General features: G+C 57.1%; 1 protein-coding gene across 4 annotated transcripts in view; it reads left to right on the top strand.

Annotated features, from left to right (window-relative positions):
• CACNA1A (calcium voltage-gated channel subunit alpha1 A) overlaps window positions 1-17,174 on the top strand; it is a 214,563-nt gene extending 197,389 nt beyond the window's left edge. For 2 of the 4 annotated variants that reach the window (XM_077859712.1, XM_077859713.1), the window contains exons 38-47: window positions 1,215-1,320; window positions 9,332-9,439; window positions 9,574-9,674; window positions 10,818-10,927; window positions 11,039-11,177; window positions 11,348-11,461; window positions 12,837-12,872; window positions 13,943-14,129; window positions 14,464-14,714; window positions 15,506-16,371. In XM_077859712.1, the coding sequence (XP_077715838.1) occupies window positions 1,215-1,320; window positions 9,332-9,439; window positions 9,574-9,674; window positions 10,818-10,927; window positions 11,039-11,177; window positions 11,348-11,461; window positions 12,837-12,872; window positions 13,943-14,129; window positions 14,464-14,714; window positions 15,506-16,225 (1,872 nt within the window). In that variant the 3' untranslated portion in view covers window positions 16,226-16,371. Of the gene's footprint in view, window positions 1-1,214; window positions 1,321-9,331; window positions 9,440-9,573; window positions 9,675-10,817; window positions 10,928-11,038; window positions 11,178-11,347; window positions 11,462-12,836; window positions 12,873-13,942; window positions 14,130-14,463; window positions 14,715-15,505 lie in introns of all 4 variants that reach the window. The other 2 variants (XM_077859714.1, XM_077859715.1) reach the window with 2 other exon arrangements.
• The last annotated feature ends 4,923 nt before the right edge of the window (window positions 17,175-22,097 follow it).

Below are 22,097 nucleotides of genomic sequence, written 5' to 3' on the forward strand. Positions count from 1 at the left end.
GTGTGTGTGTGAGAGAGAGAGAGAGAGAGAGCGCGCCCTTCCCTTCCGGGTCTCTGTGCAGGGCCACCGGGGTCCATAAGGCACCTTTGTGCAAATGTGAAAAGGACACCCTTTCCACAGAATATTTTATCTGTTGGAGAATTGTAATCCACCCATGTGGTAATAACAAAAAACCTCTTTGCTATCAGCTGAAAGTTGTCATTTAAATGTACAAATCCATGATTTCTAAGATGGTGACCCTTTGTGCAGTGCACAACCTGCACAGCTGTGCACAGCAGCCCAGTCTGTGTGTGTTTCTCTGTCTACCACCTTCCTCCCCACCCTGCCCCAGCCCCTCTCTTGTATCCTGTTCTGGGTTTGCCATCCCTCTCCCTACCTCCAGCTCTGTGTTTCCTGCTGACACGTGTCTGAATCCCCTAGCGAACACCTAAATCACCCTTGACCCCCATCTCCATGCCACCTCAGCCTGGGCTGGTGCCCACCGGTCCGGCATCCTCTCCTACATAACCAAGCATGGGGGACAGAGCCCCTGCTTGGGACAGGGGGAGTCTTTTCTTCCCTGGGCCACGGGGATGCCCCCTCCCCCTCCCCCCTGCCATCGCAGAGCCAAGATATGGACATGCCCCTGAGAAACACTTTCCACGGAGCTATGAATGAGTCTCGAGATTCCGTCTGCATGCGCACCCCTGTCTGCTGTTCTGTGTGTCACGGCCTCGCTGCATGTCTGCGAGGGGCCGCCCCGTCTGTGGGGGGCCGCCTGCCTGCCGCTTCTCAGAGGAATGATGTGGTCTGTGCCCTTCTGGTCTGGTCTGGGCCGAGCAGGGGGTGGAGATGGGAGCCGGCGGCCCCCTGGCGGCTGTGGCCGTGGACTCCCGTGCCTGGCTGCTTGCTGCATGATCTGCTGCGATCCGCCTTGCGCTCTTCTTTGGGGTCAGAATGGAACGGAGCCGTCCAGAAGAACTCTGGGGCAGGGCAGAAAGGGTCTGGGGTCCAGCGTGCAGGAGGGGGAAGGGTGGGAGAGCCCCAGAGCTCTCCCCGTGGGCCGCAAAGGGACATGGCTAAAGCGCTAGGGACAGGTAACCTGAGGGTGGGGGGCACCTCAGCCACTGCTTTCAGAGTTCTTCCTGGGGCTCCCCGGGGAAGTGTGGGTCTGGCTCACGGGGGACCGGGAGGGGTGCCTGGCAATGACCGCCCCCACTTTGGGTTTTCTGTAGAGGCTCCTTCGCATGGATCTGCCTGTGGCCGACGACAACACCGTCCACTTCAATTCTACCCTCATGGCTCTGATCCGCACAGCCCTGGACATCAAGATCGCCAAGGGTAAGGGCAGGGCCGGGAGCGGAGAGGTAGCACAGGAAGGAATGGGGGCCTGGGAGGGGAGGGCCGTGTGCAGCCAGGGATCCCACATCCCCCCCCCAAACCGGAGGAGCCACTGCCCCGCCCTGATCTTCACCCCACCCACTTGCGCATTCGGCAAAACATCTAGTGCAGCTTCCTGTGCGCCGAGACCCTGCTCTGAGTGTCCGGACGTGGGAGCTTATGCTTCCAGGGGGAGCGGCTTCCCTGAGGAGGGTCTGAAGGAGTCACGTGGACACACCTGGGGAGAAAGTGCTCCAGGCAGAGGGACCAGCAAGTACAAAGGCCCTGAGGCAGGAGGCCGTCCACAGCTGTGTTGAACTGACTTGCCCTCTGAGCGAGGGGGTGCCTGACTCACATTTTGAACAGGCCAGAATGGCCTGGGAGGAGGTCACGGTGGGGGCCCCTGACATAATCCAGGTGAACGCAGGACCTCTGTCTAGACTCAGGGGATGTGGAATGTTCAGGTTCTGGATATTTCCTGGGAGCTGACCAAGCCAACGGCTGAAATACAGTGTGAGGGGAAGAAAGGCCACCCCTGGGGGTTGGGGCATAACCACAAGAAAAACAGAGCTGTTGGTGCCTGAGACCAGGGAAAGGTGGGGAGCCCAGTAGATTGAGGACAAAGTTAGGCAGGAAGCATGTAGGTGAAGGTACGGAGGGCAGAAGAAGCCCCCCAGGATAGAGAGGATCAGAAAGAACAAAGGTAAGGCTCAGGGGGCAGCAGGGGTTGTGGTGGGGTGCTCAGGCCCTTGTCTGGCACACCCTGGAAATTCTCATGCAGTGAGTCAGAGGTAAGTGGCTCAGACCCGCTAGGCAGCCAGGTGCACATCAGAAATCCAGGCCCAGGTTCTGACTGTTTGTGGTTCTGCGCCCCCAAGATCATTCATTTCCTCTTCATTGTGGTTGAAGCTGGGCCAGGTCTCAACCCGGGGAGGGGAGGAAGCAGAAGGGCGGGCAGCAGATTTCTTTTTTTTTTTTTTAATTTAAAGATTTTTATTTATTTATTAATGAGAGACACACACAGAGAGAGAGAGAGAGAGAGAGAGAGAGCAGTAGAGACACAGGCAGAGGGAGAAGCAGGCTCCACGCAGGGAGCCTGACATGGGACTTGATCCCGGGTCTCCAGGATCAGATCCTGGGCTGAAGGTGGCGCTAAACCACTGAGCCACCGGGGCCTCCCAGATTTCTCATAATCAGATGAGAGAGTCATGTTCTGTGGGCTTATCCTGCCCACTTGCCCCTGCCCTGGCCTTGCTGTAAACCTGGCAGGTGATCTCACCCTCTCCAAGCCTCAGTCCATGTATTCGCTAGCTACGCCACGTAACAAGTGACCACAAACATAACAGCTTAAAACACCCACTTATCGCCTCTCAGTTCTGTAGGTCAGAAGTCAAGGCGGGCTCACCGGGGCTCTCCATCCAGGGTCCCCAAGGCAATAATCAAGCTGTTGGCCAGGCGGGGCTCTCCTCTGGAAGCTCTGGGGGGAAGTGTACTTCCAGACTCATTCAGGTGTGGGCAGAATTCAGTCCCTGTGGCTGTTGAACTGTTTCATGGCTGGTTTTTATTTATTTATTTTAAAGATTTTATTTATTTGATCATGAGAGACACAGAGAAAGAAGCAGAGACATAGGCAGAGAGAGAAGCACATTCCCTGCAGGGAGCCCAATGCAGGACTCAATCCTGGAACTCTGGGATCATGACGTGAGCTAAAGGCAAACGCTCCACCACTGAGCCACCCTGGTGTCCCTCATGGCTGGCTTTTAGCCAGAGGTTGCACTTAGCTCCCAGGGATGCATCTCATCTTCTGTGTACTCTAAATCGGTCTGACTTCTTCTGCCAGGAGTTGCAGAAAACACTCACCTTTGCAAGTGCTCACCTGATTAGGTCAGGCCCACCCAGATAAGCCCTGTATCTTACAGTCCGCTGATTTGAGACTTTAATTACATGTGTAAAGACCTTTCCTAGCAGTCTCCAGACTTGCATTTGATTGAATAACCAGAATCTTGGAGCAGGAGGCAGGGGCAACCTTTAAAATTCTGTCTGTTATGTTTCCCTTGCCTATAAAATGGGTCTAGTGGTGCACCCACTCTTGGTATATAACGCCTCTGTGACCGTGACCCAGCTGCTGTCCCTCTCTGGGGACCCGTTCAGGGGTCCTGAGAGGACCCAAGACTCGGATTCAGTGATTCACTAGAAAGATTCAGAACCGAGAGGCACCATTGGACTCACAGTTACAGTTTATTACAAGAGAAGGATACAGGTTAAAGTCTGCAAAGCAGAGGCCCTGGGGTCAGGGTCCAGGGGAGACCAGGTGCAGACTTTCAGGTGTCACCTCCCAGGGGAGTCTCATGGGCAGCCTTGCTGCCCTCCAGTAACAGGATGTGACAGCCCAGATGAAGTGTTGCCAACCACGAAAGCCCACCCAAGCTTTGGTGACTGCAGTGTACGTTGGGGTGGGCCATGTAGGCTGAGCTGAGCTTAGCTACACAGATCCAGGCCCTCCAGAGGTCACACTAATGGTGGGTCCCATGGCCCAAGGCCCCCACCATAAATCACACTCTTAGGATAAACTGTCTTGTGTACCCAAGGCGCTCACATAAACAAAGACGTTTTTATCACACAGGACACTCTAAGGACTTAGAAGTGACCTCCCAGGAGCCAATCAGGGAGCCATCCTTTCTTTCTGGATCTGTAGGGTTTGGACAACCTGCTGAGTTGTCCTTTACCATGAGGGCACCTTCTGTAGGACCCCAGTCAACCCAGTCTCTACGACACCTACCAGATTCCCCACATGAGGATTTCAAAGGCTCCTGGGGATGTGTCTGAGTTGGGCTGTGACTGTTGTCACTCATACTCCAGAGGCTACTCAGTTCCTGGGGGATCATGTCCCCCCCCCACCGGCGTCTCTGAGCCAGGGACGGCTCCTCCCAGGGCTCCCCAGGAAACAGCTGAGCCAGTCTAGGGGATTAAGGAAGGTCAGCTGAGTGCTGCGGACAACAGCTTCAACAGTGATGACAATCACAGCTTTTTTAGCTGACTTGAGTCTAGGCGAGCTGAAAGTGTAACTTTTTTTTATTTTTTTCCCAACAGCTCAATTTACTTCTAAACACACTGAGTTCCTTTCCAGCAAGCAGGGGGCAGCGTGGGAGAATGGATTAACCTCTAGAATTCAGATCCTCCACAAATTGGGAGGCCCTTCTTAGCTAGATTCTTGGGGGAGAGGGCAGGTCCTTCTGCTCACCTCTGCGTCCCCTGTGTGTGTCCATCTCTCCCTCCTCCCCGCCCCTCTGTTCTCCGCACCCAGGAGAATCTCTTCTCTGCCTGGGGAAAATCCTTCTCTCTTCATGTTTCTCTTTTCCCGGATGCTGTGTCTGAACCCCTGAATCCTCCCTCCAAGGGACTCCATCTGCGTCCCTTCACCGGCCCCTTCCCTCCTGCGCCCCCTGGCCAAGCAATGAGGGCAGAGCCAACCACCCACCAGAACAGACGTAAACCCAGTTAGCAGATCAAAGCCTAACATCCGACTTCCTGGGAGAGCACAGAGGGAGAGCTGTACAACCACTGAGCCACCCGTGTGGAGCCACCCCCAACATTGGGGGGGGGGGAGAAAAGATAAACCCAGAGCCAACTAGCACCGCACATCTCTGCACCTGCCTGGCATCCCCCATGCCCACATGGTCCTCAGCCCTGACATGCCGCTGCTTGCACAGGGACCTCAGCTTCCCAAAACAAGAATGCCTTCTGCCTTGGCTTAGAAAGGGCCACAGTCCAGACTAACTGCACCCAGGGCCAGGCTGGACTTTCATTCAGGACTCCACATAGCTGACCAGCCAAAAGGCCACTGTCCTGCCCTTTATTTTTTTTTTTTAAGATTTTATTTATTTACTCATGAGGGACACAGAGAAAGGCGGAGACACAGGCAGAGGGAGAAGCAGGCTCCCTGCAGGGAGCCCGATGCAGGATTCGATCCCAGGACCCCAGGGTCACACCCTGGGCCAAAGGCAGATGCTCAACCACTGAGCCACCCAGGTGTCCCCAGTCCTGCCCTTTAATCCGCCCAGAGACCAGACTCTCTCTGCAGGTGGGATCTGCCATACTCTGGAAGGTTCTGGGGTGAGCCTCATGGGAACCTAAAAGGCTGTGCCCTGTGTGCACCCGAGAGGGTGGCCTCCTGGCACGTTGTTATCATGTTAGCCATGGCTCACTGAACGAGAGCACCCATTGAGTGCCTGCTGTGTGCCCAGCCCTGTCGTTGGTATGTGGGACACAGCCCTGAGAGACAAATGCACCTTCAGCCCTCATGGGGCTGCAGGCAAACAGGTCACAAACAATAAGCGTGATAAATACATGGAGTATGAAATGTGTTGGAATTTGAGGCGTACAGCGGAAAAGATAGAGCGGAGGTGGCTGGGGATCAGGTATGGGGGAGGGGTAAGCCCTAGGTCAGCAGGGACCTGACCTGTCCTGTCCTGCCGCCAAGAGACATCAGCAATGTCTGGAGACATTTTTGGCTGTCACAACTAGGAGGGAGCTGGTGCTAGTGGCATCTGGGGTATAGAGGCCGGGGATGCAGGCACAGACTCTGAGACCAGAGTCGTGCAGAATGGAATGGAGGGAGAGGAGAACCCTGAAACACAACTGGTTTGTGGGTGACTGTGGCCTACATCCAGGAGGACCTCTTGGTCCAGTTCCTCTGCCAACCCCACCTTGGGTGTTAGTAATTCTGTACCTGGAGGAAGAATAAGCCTGAGCCTCAGCCTTGAAGGGAACCCCACGACCCCAGCAGGAGGCCACCTTGAAATCCCCCTAAGGATTTTCCCTTTATTTAAACATGAATGACAATCCTGAAAGTGAGATTGAAGTAGAAAGGGTCTAAGGTGGTGGTTCTCAACCAGGGGCAGTTTTGTCCCTCTGGGGACACTTGGCAACGTCTCGGGACAGGTTGGTTGTCAGGACTTGGGGAAGGAGGTGCTACTAGTAGCTGGTGTGTGGAGGCCAGGGGTGTTGCTCACCACTCTGTAGTGCATGGAATGACCTCCAAACCAGGAAGATCCAGCCCCAAGCATCCACAGTGCTAATAACCAGGTTGAGAAACCCTGCCCGGGCGCCCTTACCTAACTCCCATGCCAGGAGCGGGTGCAGTAGTCTGCTCAGGCTGTCGTAATGAAATGCCAGAGACGGGGCAGCTTAAACAACTTATTTGCTCACGGTTCTGGAGGCTGGAAGCCTGAGATCGAGGTGCCAGTGCAGTTGGTCCCTGGGGAGGGCCTTTTCCCCTGCTTGCAGATGGCCACCTTCTTGCTGTGCACTCACCTGGCCTGGTGTCTCTCTCTTATAGGGCCCCCAGTCCTACTGGGTCAGACCTCATGTAACTTTAATTACCTCCTTAGAGGCCCAGGCTGCAAATGCCATTACATAGGGGATTAGGGTTCCAACATGAATTTAGGGGCGGGGCGGGGGGAGCCACAATTCAGTCTTCAATGGCAAGTGTGTCCTTTCTCTTCACAAGAAATAGGAAACATGAGCTGGAAAGAGAAAGTGCTTTTTTTTTTAAGATTTTATTTATTTATTCATGAGAGACAGAGAGAGGCACAGGCAGAGGGAGAAGTAGGCTCCCTGCAGGGAGCCTGATTAGGGACTCGATCCCAGGACCCTGGGATCACAGCCTGAGCCGAAGGCAGATACTCAACCACTGAGCCACCCAGGTGCCCCAAGAAAGTGACTTTCAATAGGAAATACCATGTTCTCTTTTTTCCCTTCCTGGGTGGCAGAGGAGCTGCCACACAGACCCCAGGTGCCTCACTTAGCTACACCGGGACAGCAGACAGAGCTGTGAATTCCAGCTGCTTCTCATAAGGAAAGAAAAACTATAGGTTAGCGTCAAGGGTCATGAGAGCTTAACAACACAGGACATTTTCTCAAGAGTCTCCCACAATAGTCCTGACCTCCCAACCGGAGTCCTGACCCACGAATCAGCACCACCGCTATGCATCTTGGCCCCTGTGACTACACCACCCCCTTCACCGGTGGTGTTAAGACCAGACGATGGAGTTCGCCCTCTAGTGGGTGAGATGGGGAACAACACCACGAGGTGGTTTGTAAAACGAAGAGAAATAAAGCAGAAGGGCATCCGGGGGCGGGAGGCCAGCCAGAAGACCTGTTTGGGTTTGGGCAGGGACCTGAAGGAGGTGAGGAAGGGAGCCACGTGGATATTCATAGAAAGAACAATCCTGGCAAAGGAAAGAGCCTGAGCAAAGGCCCTGGGGCAGGACCTTGCCTGGCGTGTCTGAGGAACAGAGAGCCGGGTGTGTCTGGAACAGAGTGAGCGGGGGGGGGGGGGGGGGAGGAGGAGTAGAGGAAGTGAGGGCAGGTGTCGCAGGGCCTTGTAGGCTCAGGGCAAGGATTTGGGCGGTCACAGGGGCCGGGGAGCCGCGGAGCACGGAGGGCTCGGAGCCGAGGCGCCACAGGCGCCCTCTGGTGGTGGAGTTGGGGGGGCGGACACGGAGCCCGGAGCAGGGGCACCTGTGCTAGTCCAGGCCTGTCAGTCCCGCATGGCCTCAATACTCACCCCAGAAGGGGTTCTGAGCTTTACCTGTGCAGAGGCAAAAAGGCCCTTCGGAAGGATCTTTCCCCAATTAAAGGCATCTGTGTCCAGGGTCACGTGGGTGAAGATGAGTGAGAGCTGCGGAGAGAGCCGGGCACACGTCTGTGCTCTGACCCACATCTGCTGAGAAGCTGGGCAGGGGCACCGGCGGGCCGAGGAGGGGCAGAGAGGGCAGGCGCTGGGCAAGGAGAGGTTCACAGGGAGTGGAGGCCAGGAGGGAGGCTGCGGCTGCCGAGGCGGGGCAGCTCCTCCGCCGGCTTACCCAGGGGACGGCTGCTCAAACGCTGAAAGCTTGTCTGCTGGCTGGTAGCCGGCCCCTGCCCTCCCCCGCATCTTCTGGACAGCGCCCCCCCCCCAACAATCCAGCAACCACAGACCTCATATCCGGCCCAACGGGGGGCCTTCTGCTCCTTGCTCAGCTCTGTGGCCGCATACCTGCTGGTAAAAATTTGGTACCAGTGTCCCTGTACCCCAAAACAGAAGTACGATTGGGGCCTGGTTGGTGTAGCAGTCGAGGTGGATGACGATGTGCTCCTGCAACAGACAATCCCAAGGGCTCCAACCGACTAAAATTTGCTTCCGATTCCTGTTCCGTCCTCCCTGGGTTGGCAGGGGCTCTCCTTCATCACTCTCTTAGATGCCAGGCCCAAGGGAGCAGCCACTGTCCAATACCACCAACCACCGTCACAGAGTTTTGGAAAAAGAACTCAGGAGTGTCCCTCACTGGCCGCTAAAGGCCCTGGTCCCAAAGTGGCAGCTCACCGGGCTCACACTTCATTGGCAAGAACTCATCTCATGGCCCCTGGCCAAGCACAGGGGCTGGGAGGAGTCATGCTCTCAGGCAGTCAGGCGAGGGACCAGGAATCGCAGGCAAAGAGCCTTAATGACCCGCTGACCCGCTGTGGCGGGGATGAGGTGCCAAGGACCAGCGACGGCTGAAGGTCACATCCGTGGGAGGGGAGACTTGGTGGAGGGAGAAACCGCCCCTATCAGGACTGCCCTGGGACAGCCCAGCCTCCCCGAGGCTCAGCCCCATGGGCTGCCGTAGTGGTCCCGTGCCAGACACTTCAGACACTTCAGCGAGGCAGGTCCCGCTGCTGTGGTCCCATTTTGCAGATGGGAAAACGGAGGCACAGCACCGCAGACTAACACAGTGGGGCCACCAGCTCCTCCCGTTGCCGTCTAGACCCCACACAGGCACTCCACGGCCCAGAGCCCGCATGGTCGTTCCTCCTCTGGGGGCTGGGGGCCCGTGGGAAGCGGGGCTCCAGAGCCTGACTTGGCAGGAGCTGCTGGCTTTCCAGCTGCCCCAGAGGCTGGCTGACGCCCAGGCCGGCAGTCAGGCCTTCTCTTGTGCCCACGTTGCAGGCGGAGCCGACAAACAGCAGATGGACGCTGAGCTGAGGAAGGAGATGATGGCCATCTGGCCCAACCTGTCCCAGAAGACACTGGACCTGCTGGTCACCCCGCACAAGTGTAAGAGCCGCACCTCGCCCGGCCCTGGGCTCTGACCCTCCGGGGGGCGGAGGGCGGGGAGAGGAGGCAGGCGCGGGGCCCAGGCTGGTGCCGCCAGGGCCCCCACCCACGGTGAGCTCGCGCTGTGCCCCCAGCCACAGACCTGACGGTGGGGAAGATCTACGCGGCAATGATGATCATGGAGTACTACCGGCAGAGCAAGGCCAAGAAGCTGCAGGCCCTGCGTGAGGAGCAGGTACGGCCCGGGGCCCCGGCGCCCTCCCCTCCTGGGCACTGCGGTGACAAACCAGAACAGCGGGGTGGGGCCAGGGCCCAGGCCAGGTCCCCCGAAAGTAGGGCCGTGGCCAGGAGGTGGCCTGAATGAATTGATCTGCTCCCCCGAACTTATTGGGCACCTACTGTGTGCCAGGCACGGTTCTGCGCCCTGGGGGTGCAGCTGTGAGCCAAACAGACCGGAATCCCTGCAGAGTGGACGTTCCAATCGGGGAAAGGCCAACGATAATAAATGACCGACATGGCAGGAAACAGTAAATGCCGTGGGAAAGGGTGCTGGGAGACAGATGCAGTTTGAAACGGGTGATCGGGGAGGCCTCCTGGAGGAGGTGATGTCTGAGCAGAGAGGCAAAGGAAGAGGAGAGGGAGTGAGCCAGGTAGATACCCGAGGGAAGAGCACTCCAGGCAGAGCGAGCAGCCAGTGCAGAGGCCTGTGGCAGGACGGCGAGTTTGGAGAACAGTGATCCGGCCAACGGGCCGGAACACAGTGAGCAAGGGGGGCGACCAGGGGGGCCCTGGTGGCTCAGTCCGTTAAGCATCTGACTCCTGATCTCAGCTCAGGTCTTGAACTCAGGGTGGTGAGTTCAAAAAAGAAAAAATAGTGGAGACAAGGGTGTGGAGGTGACAGGGCAGCCTTGGGGGCCCTGGGAGAATTTTGACTTTTGCTCCGGGTCAGATGGGAGGAGGGAAGGGACCACACGCCGGCGATCGCTGGCGCCCTCTGGTGGCCGTGGCGGGGAAGGGCTGGAACAGGGGGACCTGGGAGGAGGCAACGGCCGGTCCAGGTGGGAGTCCATGGGGCCAGACCTGGGTGAGAAGTGATCCTGTTCTGCGTGGACTTGCAAAGGACCGGCTGATGGATCAAACCTGAGTGTGTGTGTGCGTGTGCGTGTGTGTGTGTGTGTGTTGGCAGTGTCAGGATATGACTTAGGCTGGGGGGCTGGGTAGTGGGGCGGGGGGGATGTTGAGCCTCCCCTATGCAGCGTCCCTGCTGTCTCTCAGCCGCAGCCTTGGCCCTACATGGCCCTGAGCCTTGAACACCCCACCCAACCTCCTCCCTGAGCCTCTGCACCCTGTGAACACACGTTGCTCTCTGCCTCTCCAGAACCGGACACCTCTCATGTTCCAGCGCATGGAGCCCCCGTCTCCAACACAGGAGGGGGGGCCCGGCCAGAACGCCCTCCCCTCCTCCCAACTGGACCCAGGTGGAGGCCTGTGAGTGTGGCTCTGGCCAGGAGGTGGGGATGGAAGGGCAGGGGGCGCCATTCCCCATGCAGACGCCCCTGGAGTGCCCACCACCACCCTGCCCCCTGTTCCCCTGCACAGGATGGCTCATGAAGGCGGCATCAAGGAGAGCCCATCCTGGGTGACCCAGCGAGCCCAGGAGATGTTCCAGAAGACAGGAACATGGAGCCCAGAGCGGGGGCCTCCCACCGACATGCCCAACAGCCAGCCCAACTCCCAGGTGCCCCTGTCCCCCCCACATCCCCCACCATCGCCTCACAGCTCCCCCAGGCCCAAGTAGTACAGGAGGGAAGGGTGTGGGCCTCACAGCCACAGCTGCATACACACCCTGGGGTCCTAGTGTCAGGCCGCAGGACTCACGCGGCCTGACCCTGTGCCCCTGCCCCGCAGTCTGTGGAGATGCGAGAGATGGGCAGAGACGGCTACTCGGACAGTGAGCACTACCTCCCCATGGAAGGCCAGGCCCGGGCTGCCTCCATGCCCCGCCTCCCCGCGGAGAACCAGGTGAGGGCTTTCACCCACCGCCCCGGGGCCCGGCTCAGGCCCCTGGGGGCCAACCCAGGGCATCTCTCTTTCCTCTGGGACCCAGGCTTGGGTGGGGCCGTCTGTACTCCAGCAGCAGGGGGCAGGCGCGGCCACACTGGAGTGCCTGGAGCCCTGGCCCTCTCACCTGCTCCCTGATGGAGGGCAGAGAGGGGAAGGGGCTCCCCGGGGCAGGTTACGGTAGTCACGCCCCAGTGGTTTCCATCTACCCGATTTGAAGTGCCAAGGCAAGAGGATGTGGAGGACATATGGGGGTGTGGAGGGGGTGTGGGAGGTGATGTGTCAGGGCCAGGTGACGGCCACAGTCAAGAATACACACACAGGCATGCACATGCACGCGCGCGCGTGCACACACACACTACACATATGTATGTGCTCATACTGCACACATGAACGCACACACATGCACATAGGTCTGCTATTGGGAATTTGGCAGATCCTAAGACTCAGTAGCCGAGTCTGGGGTGGGCCTGGGGGCAGCTGGGGTTTGTATCTCCCATCTGGTCTTTGTGGGGGCCAGTGGGGAGGGACAGGGGCGTATGCCTGGCATATGTCTGTGTGTGGCTGCTTTGCCCAGCTGCAGCGCCCACTTGGTTAGTGTGGGGGTGGTGGGGGGAAGGGGGTGGCGCGTGATCCCACTGCCCCAGGCTCGCAGGGACAGAGGGACCAGAAGCCAGAAGCATGGCTGGCTGCCCGCCCAGCCCGAGAGGCAGGGTGGCATGTCTGGCTGTGGCAGGCTTCCCGTGTGCTGTGCCGTGGCGTCTGCACGGGGTTGAGGGCTGTGCTCTGCCTGGCTGGGCCAGGGTGGCTCAGGGACCTGGCCCCTGGCTGCTGAGAACTTGGGTCGGGGGGGCACCCATCTGCATGTGGCTGCCCAGCCCCATCCTGCCAGGCCCCCGTCTGCCCCCAGGACGGAGTTGCTGGGCTCCGAGAGAGGGTTGGGGCAAGCCTGCTGACAGCCACCCCCTCCCCAAGCTTTGAGTGGCAGCCGGAGCCAGGGCTGGGGCGCATTGCATGAGGCAGAGCCCAGGGCCAGGGGCCTGTGGCCACACCATCCCATCTGTCGGTCTCGTGCCTCTGCCATCTGTCTGTCTCTGGTGTCTCCTGTCTGTCTGCTCTGCACCCGTAGGAGGCTGGCCAGCCGGGCCCGGGGTCACTCACACACCAGGGACTCTAACCTCTTTCCCTGCCTCCCTGCCCCCCTCCCCCACTGCCCAGGTTCCTTCTTCCCAACCCTGGCATCTCCGTGTACCTCCTCTCACTCTCCCTCTTGGCTTTTATATTTATTTTCTTCTTTCTGTTTTTCTGTGTGCACCATCCCGTGGGGCTGTGACAGAGGAGAAGGGGCCGGCCACGTGGGAATAACCTCAGTGTATGTACCGCACCGCCCGCCTCCCAGCTGGGCTCCGGCCCCCTCTTCCCGCCCACCCCCCCTCGTGGGAGTCCTGTCATCTCTCCACTCCTTGGACCCCACCCTTTCTTTGCAGACTGCACCCCGCCCCCATGAAGCCCCATCCTTGTGTGTTGTGTCCTCTGTGTGCCCCGCTGGGTGGGCCTGCCCCCTCCCTCTCCCCCGTCTTCTCCTCCAAGCCCCGGAACCAGGAGGTGCCATCCTTCCAAGAAGTGCGATCTGCAGCCCCACCTGGCTCACTCTTTTTCAGAGGCTCGTTCCCCTGACACCACCCCCGACCCTCTGGTGCCAAAGCCCTGCGTCCCTTAAAACTGCCATCTTGAGCAGGGCCACTGGCCACTCAGCTGGGCCAGCCCTGGCTGTCATCTTCCTCCTCTCCTCTCCCAGCAGCAGAGAACCACAGGCCCCTCTCCGGGGTCTGACCCAGGGGATGCAGTTCGTGCTGGCTCCCCGGCTGCAGGCCAAGAAGAGTGGGTCCCCCCGCAGGGCCTCAGATACCAGGGAAGCCCCTCAAGGGCTGGCTACAAGAGCCAGATTTGGGTGATCAGGAAAGCCTGGTCCTGGCTAGCCCGAGGAAGGACAGTGAGCTGGGATGCTGGGCGCCTGGCTCTGAGCATGTAGGAGGCCTGACCACCGGGGGAGGAAAGTAGGCAGGAGTGAGTGCAGGGCCCTGCTGCCCAATGCCCAGTGCCCCCAAGTGGCACTCTGCATGGAGGAAGGTCTCCCCTTCAGCTCACCACCTATTCCTGGCTGGACACACAGGGCTGGGGTGGTACCTCCCCGGGGTGGTCCTGAGAAACAGCAGGGATGGATCAGATGAAGCCTCCTGGCCGGAACCCAGGATGGGGCCTGGGAGGAGGCAGAGGAGTCCCGGGACCCTGCTGGACCAGAAGCCGAGCCCCAGGGCCCACTCAGTCGGACTCTGCCCCAGATGGTCACACCCGGTCACTGAGGGCTGATGGGGCAGGACAGACCCGGACCACTTGGTGCCAGCCACTGACCCTGGCCCGCTGGCCTGTCCACCCCCCCAGACCATCTCAGACACCAGCCCCATGAAGCGCTCGGCCTCCGTGCTGGGCCCCAAGGCCCGGCGCCTGGACGACTACTCCCTGGAGAGGGTGCCGCCTGAAGAGAACCAGCGGCATCACCAGCGGCGTCGGGACCGCGGCCACCGAGCCTCTGAGCGCTCCCTGGGCCGCTACACAGACGTGGACACAGGTAGGCTACCCCAGGGGACCCAGGAACTAGAGGCTGTACAGGAGACGGGGGTGGGGGGGTGGGGAAATCAGGCAGAGTCAGGCAAACGTGGAGGGAGAAAACAGGAGAGGCCTGGATGAAGAACAGGACTCCCAGACTCACACAGGACCCAGGACCCCGAGCTGGGCCAGCTGCTGCTCAGAGCCTGGGGGCCAGACCCCCTGATGCCCACCAGGCCCTCCCTCGGTCCAGGGAAAGGTGTCCCTGCAGACCTCTTGGGTGGTCTCCTGTGCACACATCCCACCCACCCCTCCTTCATGGCCCTCTGTTTGTCTGACTCCCCCACCCGGCCCAGGCTTGGGGACAGACCTGAGCATGACCACCCAGTCTGGGGACCTGCCATCTAAGGAGCGAGACCAAGAGCGGGGCCGGCCCAAGGACCGGAAGCACCGGCAGCACCACCACCACCACCACCACCACCACCCCCCACCCTCCGACAAGGAGCGCTACGCCCAGGAGCGGCCTGACCATGGCCGGGCCCGGGCCCGGGACCAGCGCTGGTCCCGCTCGCCCAGCGAGGGCCGAGAACACATGGCACACCGGCAGGTGGGTGTGGCACCAGGCGCCCCTGACCCGAGCCCATGGGAGCCCAGCGCCCGGGTGGGGGGAGAGGGGGGCATGGAGGGACACACCAGATAGCCACTCTAGGCAGGGTCCTCACTGCCCACTGTGACCTCTGACCCTGGCCACCATCGGGGTCCCCAAGCCCCGGGGGAGCCGGGCCAGGGTAGGCACCACCCCCAGCCACTCTGGCTCCCCCCTCTGCCCCCCCCAGCCCCCCTGCCCGCCTGCCACCCCCTCCCCTGCCCCGCAGCTGCTTCCTCTTTGGTTGTGGATCACGTTTGAGTTTCTGGCCAGCGCAGTCCTTACGGCTCCCGCGCCCCCGCCGGCTGCCTGCTGCCTTTTGCTTTCCTTTAACCCAGCTTCCGTTTTTGTTTCGATTATGATTTCTGTCCTCTGGACGCCTGTGAGTAATTTTTGAAACTTCTGCTATTTAACCCCGAAACTTACAAAACTCCATTTCTCATTTCTCTTTTCACTTTGTTGTGTTGGTTTTCGACTTCCCCTCCCTCCTTGTCTCTCCCTCCTCCCCTCCCCCTCCTCCTCCCCCCTCCCCCCTCCTCTCCCTCCTCCTCTCTGTGGCTGTTGCTTTTCTCCTTTTTTTCCATTCAAATGTCCCGTGTCCCCCTCTCCTCCTCCCGGTCCCTCCCCGTCCCCTTTGGTCTTCCTTTGCCCCCTCCCTCTCTCCCTCCCGTCCTCTGTGTCTCCTCCGTCTCCTTCTGGTTGATTTTGTTGTATCTTTTTTTTTGATTTCCTTTGTTTCAATTTTCGTGTAGGGCAGTAGTTCCGTAAGTGGAAGCCCAGCCCCCTCAACATCTGGTACCAGCACTCCGCGGCGGGGACGCCGCCAGCTCCCCCAGACCCCCTCCACCCCCCGGCCACACGTGTCCTATTCCCCCGTGATCCGTAAGGCCGGCGGCTCGGGGCCCCCGCAGCAGCAGCAGCAGCAGCAGCAGCAGCAGCCGGCGCGGCCGGGCCGGGCGGCCCCCAGCGGCCCGCGGAGGTACCCGGGCCCCGCGACCGCGACCGAGCCTCTGGCCGGGGAGCGGCCGCCCGCGGGGGGCCTCGGCAGCGGCCGCTCGCCCGCGATGGAGCGGCGGGGCCTGGGCGCGGCCCGGAGCGAGTCCCCCCGGGCGTGTCGCCACGGCGGGGCGCGGTGGCCGGCGTCGGGCGCGCACGCGTCCGAGGGCCCCCCCGGGCCCCGGCACCACGGCTACTACCGGGGCTCCGACTACGACGAGGCCGAGGGCCCCGGGGGCGGCGGCGGGGAGGAGCCCCGGGCCGCGGCCTACGACGCGCCGCCCCCCGCGCGACACGCGTGCTCGCCCAGGACTCCCCGGGCCCCGGGCCCGGCCTGCGCCTCGCCTTCCCGGCACGGCCGGCGACTCCCCAACGGCTACTACCTGGCCCACGGACTGGCCAGGCCCCGCGGGCCGGGCTCCCGGAAAGGCCTGCACGAAGCCTACAGCGAGACCGACGACGACGACTGGTGCTAAGCCCGGGCGAGGTGGCACCTGCGCCCGCCCGGCCCCCCCCACGCACCCCACGCACACGCCCCACGGGGAGGAGCCGCGCACGGGCCGCGGGGCCACCTCGCTGCCACCTGCCCAGCACACGGGGGAGGCCCGGGAGGGCCCGGGAGAGGACCTGCCGGACGACCCCGGACTCTGGAGGGAGTCCCCAGGACCCGGACACACCAGGGTGTCCCGCAAAGACCCTCGGCCAGGAAAAAAAACAAAAACAAAAACAAAAACAAAAAAACAACAAAAAAGCCGCTCCTGGGCAGTGATGCGCCCCCCACCCAACCCCGACCCCCCTCCTCCCCCCACGGGGTCGGGAGGTGGGGTGCCCTCGGGGGCAGACAAACCACACAGCCAAGGGATTCGAATTAACTCAGCCATTTTTGGAGAACCTTGGGGAAAATGGAAAATTTAAAAAAAAAAAAAAACATTTTTAAAAGAAAAACGGGGAGAAAAAAAATCGCTTCTATTGATGAGTTTTATCATCTCAATCGAATCTTTCCTTTCCCTGGTGAACGCGAGCTGGTGGCCCGTGTGTGGCGGAGAAGCGGGAAGTGAAGCCGAAACCCAGCGTCCCACACAGACCTCCACCAGACACTCATACCCCACACACGTTCTCAGACACACACAGGAGTGCTTGCTGGTTATACCAAACCCTACTATTACTGCCTGCAGAAATCAATTTAAAAAAAATAAACAATTTTAAAAAGGACAAAAAAATTAATGATTGAGAAAAGAAGCATTTTTTCTGACATTTGGTCCTGCTTGAAATAACAAAAGAAAAAAAAAAAAAAACCACCACCACCACCGATTTCCTTTGCTTCTTTTTTCCTTTTTCCTACCTTGTTTGAAAACTGTGGGCTTGGGACTGTGAATTACTGCATGACATTCAAAAAGAAAAAAAAAATAAAAAAGTTGAATCAAAGGGCTTTTGATTGGACTGGTCTTTATCCCTCTGCAAAGTGCTCCCCAGGTCTCTTTTGGGGGAATGGTGGAAGGAGGCCCTTTGAAAGTGTTTGAAAGTAGCCAAGGAAGCTGTGACTCTAATCATCCAGTCTTTGCCATGTCTGAGTGTCGCTCCAGACCCAGCAAAGAACAAGGCAGACAAGCTCTGTTCCTCACCAAGCTTAGTGTCCAGAGCTCTAGAAATCCTGACTGCCTTAACAAGCCCAAGAAAGCCAAGGCCAAAGATGTTATCCAGGTCCTTGCCAGCTGTCCCGGCTGGAAGGCAGAGCAGTGGACCCCACCGCCACCCCATGCCTCCGCCCTCAAGCACCCAGGTCTCCTGCAGTCTGCCCGCCAACCAAGTTCTACCTTAAAGTAACCATCCTGGAAGATAAACCATCTTCGAATGACCGTCCTTTAAAAAAATTTTTTTCTTTATTTATTCATGAGAGACACAGAGAGAAAGGCAAAGACATAGGCAGAGGGAGAAGCAGGCTCCCTGCGGGGACCCCGATGCGGGACTCGATCCCAGGACCCTGGTATCATAACCTGAGCCAAAGGCAGACACTCAACCGCTGAGCCACCCAGGTGCCCCCTTGACCGTCCTGTATGATCAGGCCAGTGAGACCCCAGGGAGCACCCGTGAGGCCCCAAACATTAGCAGAACTCCTATCGAAAATACCCTGGCAGCTGGTGGGGAGTCCTAGAGGTCAAAGGTCAGAGCAGCCCACCCGTGGGTGGCAGGGGATGGCCATGGCCAGCTTAAGATGCAGGCAATGTATCTGAGGTACAGATAAAGGTGAAGTTCATACAAAGGGACTGATAACCTAGCCTCCCTCCACCTTCAAACCCACCCAGTGCACCTGCCACACGCTCCCACTCCAGCCTTACGGAAGCTGCCCCACAGATGAAGATGGTAGAAGACTCCCACCCTGCCTCCCATCCCCAGGCCTCACCTCCTTGCCTATTCTGTGAATGCTTCTGTGAATATGGGCAAGAGCTACAAAATTGTAGTCCGTGAGACTAGGAGGTCAGAAGACTGTGTTGATTCAGGTGAGCAAAAGGCCGCTTATAAGCCCTTGTTCAGGTTGAGCTAAAAGGCCTCTCTTTGATCTGTAAGGGCAGCTCCTGGTTCTCCCTAGAAAGGGCTTCAGAGAAGCCCACAAAATCTGCAGACACGGAGAAGGGGATGGTCCTCAAGGAATATCAGGGTACCGGAGAAGGAAAATCAGAGGCCAGGCAGCAGGAAACTAACCACAGACTTTTGGGTCAGTCACTGGACCCTGAGGAGCTCGGCACCACCACCCTCCCTAGAACCACTCCCACCACCTCAGCTCCAGTCTCACTGACTATGTGATCTTAGGAAAGTGACTTAACCTCTCTGTGCCTCTGTTTTTCCATCTGTAAAATAGAAATGATAATAAAGACTGCATATGAAAATTAAATGCATTATTCTACATCAGCCGCCAACAAACTTTCCCTTAAAGGACCAGAGTAATATTTTCAGCTTTGTGACCCACATAGTCTCTGTTGCAACTCTTCAACTCTGCCGTTGTACCAGGAAAGCAGCCAGGGAAAATATGTTAACTAGTGAACATGGCTGTGTTCCAATAAAACTTTATTTATAAATACAGACAGTGGGCCAGAGGAGGCCTTGTCCTATATCAGTAATTCCCAAACATTTTGGTGTCAGCACTTCTTTGTATTCTCTTTTTTTAAAAGAATTTATTTATTTATTTATTTATTTATTTATTTAAGAGAGAGAGAGGGACAGAGACAGAGATAGAGCAGGGGACAGAACAGAGGGAGAGGGACATTAAGCCTGAAGCCTGACACGAGGCTGGGGACCCATGAATCTGAGATCATGACCTGACCCAAAATCAAGAGTCGAACTCTTAACCAACTGAACCCCCTAGGCGCCCCATCCCTTTACATTCTTAGGGAAAAAAAATTATTGAGGACCCCAAAGCATATCTAGTTATGTGGATTATAGATACTGATACTTACCATTTAGAAATTAAAACAGAATTTTTTAAACTATGCATTAGTTTTTAATCACCATCAACAATAAACCTAACATTAAAAAAATAAAGTAAAAGAAGCCTAATAGTAACAATATTTTTAATGAAAAATAACCAAGCTTTCAAAAAAAAAAAAAACCTCCATGAAAAGAGAGGCTTTGTTTTACATTTTTGCACCTCATTAATGTCAGCTTACAGAAGACAGCTAGATTCTCACATCTGTTTCTGCATTCAGCTTGTTGCAATAGCCCATATCTTCTGGAAACTCGGCCGTACACATGTGAGAGAATGAAAGTATTAAAGGCACAGGACATCTTAATATTATTATAAAAATAGTTTGGCCTTATGGGCTTCCTGGAATGATTTCAACAGCCCCAAGGGCCTGGACCCCTTTGAGAACTGCTGTTCTCAGAACCTCACCTGTCCCAGAGTGAGTAATTATTTACTACTGGCATTATTACCATAGCACCAAAGCAGAAAGTTTGACAGGCCTTGCTCCAGACCCCAACCCTCGAGCTTACCTGGGGCAAAGAAGGCTGAGAGACTCCAAATGGCAAGGCAGGCAGAGCTCCTTCTGTAATCATGGCATCCAGGAAGTGACCAGTCCAGCCAAAAGCTAAATAGAGTGTTTTGACTTCCTACCCAGGCAGTTTGGCCAATCACAACCCCTGCAGGCTTCTAGACCAGCTGCCCGCCCCAGGCCGGGCTGGCCTCTGGCAGAGGTCCACCTCCCATGGTGCTGAAGCTATTCAGGAGCACGTGGGCCCATCTGGAGCCGGGAAGCTGCAGCTATCTGTCCACGAGGGAACAAGGCCCTCTGCCAGAGCTCCCCACAACCCCTGGACTCAAAAGGCCGAACCTGTGGCTGAGTGCCAGGAGGCTGAACCCCAGGCCTCCCCAACACTTTCAGACTGGAGCAACTGTAAACTGCCTGTGAGACTCAGAATGAGGGAATCAGGAGAGGAAGAGGCAGGGGGTGGCTTGGCTTAAGCCCTAGTCTCACAAAAGCCCCCAATCCCTGGTCTTAGCCACAACATCTAGAAGGCTGAGGAAGGGGCAAGGAAATAGAGACTCTGGAAGCCAAGCCTGCCATGCAAAGGTGGCTCCCCTCCTGGGGGCAACAGTCTGAGAGACCCAGGCTTATTACAGATGAGTCCTCAAGGCTTCAAGGAACTGCTTGTTCTGAGCCTCATTGTTCTGTCCTCGAAATGGGGACCTACCACTTTGTCAGGGAGGCAAAACATTTCCTCTACCCTCTTAGATGCAGTGACTCGGCCCTGTGAATTAAGCTAACAAATGACAGATTAATGGGGGTGGGGAGGGAGGCAGACAACTTCTGCTAATATTTACATGCATAAGAAAAGCAGTGAAATTCAAAGAAGTGATTAGACTCAGGGGTTTATATACCATTTTAACAAAGAAAAGGGGTTTGGGCTTCCGGAGCTGATAAACTGTGGGGAAATGACTAGGAAATGTCTGGTGGAAACTAATGGAAAAGGGTTATTTTCATAAGGTTTGTTGATACAGACTCGTTTTGGTGCCTCTCCATCTTCAGTGATGAGTCACTTCCCTTCCTGATACAGGAGAAAAGGGGACACCTTCAAAAAGAAATTTATGTCACTTTCTTAAAAGGAAAATGTATGCCCTGCTTTTCGGTAGCAAAGGGGAGGACAGAGAATTCTTCTGCATCTCACTTGCCTGCGGCTCAAAATAATCCTTTTGCTAAAGTGGCATATTTGGGGGTGGCACATCTGACCCCCCTCAGCTGCGTCACAGGACTGGCGGGGTGCCGATGGGTGACAGCGCTCGGCTTGAAGACTTGCAGGAAAGCCAGATCCGCGTGTGGGCGCCAACCCGAGCACCCCAGGAGGAGGACTACTGGTCCTCAGAAACTCTGCACAGCATTGAGGGGAAGGCCTGATTTTAAGGAAACATCCAGAAGGCGGAGGAAAGGGACAAGACGCTCAGCTGGGAGGCTGTGCTCACGTCACCGTGCATTTGAAAAAGCCTCACCAGCACAGTGAACCAAGTACCTTACCGAGCCTGGGGCTTAGAGTGATAAAACATATAAGTAAAAAAAGAAAAAAGGAAAACAGATGGCTTAAAAGAATTTAAAGAAATAGTAGCAAAATTACTCTCCTAAGATCGATGTAACAAGTTACAGACCGAGTGGCTTAGAACAACAGAAATGTATTGCTTTACACCGGGAGGCAAGAAGTCCTGAAATCAGGGTGTTGTCAGAGTCGGCTCCCACTGAAGCCTCTGGGGGAGACTCTGTCCATAGCTCTCGTCCAGCTTCGGTGGCTGCTGGCAGCCCTCCAGTGTTCCTTGGCTTGTGGCTATGTCCCCACAATCTCGGCCTCTGTCTTCACCTGGCCTTGTCCCTGTGTCTCTGGATGTCCTCTTCTGTCTCTCAGGAGGACACATCCACTGGATTTAGCACTGCTCGCCACCCCCTCCCCCCCGCAATCCAGTATGATCTCATCTCCGTCCTTACCTTAATTACATCTGCAAAGATCCGATTTCCAAATAAGGTCCCTGTGGTTTAATAAGAAATATATTTGGTCTCTGTCCCCAGTTCCTAGTAGCTCCTAAAACCCTTGGAATTTCCTAAGTCAGAGGAGTGTCTTATTCATAAGGGCTCCCCTCTTTGTTTTTTAAAGATTTTATTTTTAAGTCATCTCTACACCCAACATTGGGCTGGAACTCACAACCCTGAGATCAAGAGTCACACGTTCCACCTGCTGAGCCAGCCAGGCACCCCCATAAGGAGCTTCTTTAGATCACACCTGAGTTTATGCCAAGGAGGTGACTTAGAGTGGGCCCCCCAGGTAGCTTCAGGATGGGACTGGTCACCAGACAGACCTAGTCATTAGAGGTCA

This window comes from Canis aureus, chromosome 19, assembly GCF_053574225.1.
Source record: "Canis aureus isolate CA01 chromosome 19, VMU_Caureus_v.1.0, whole genome shotgun sequence".
In the NCBI taxonomy this organism is placed as follows: Eukaryota; Metazoa; Chordata; class Mammalia; order Carnivora; family Canidae; genus Canis; species Canis aureus.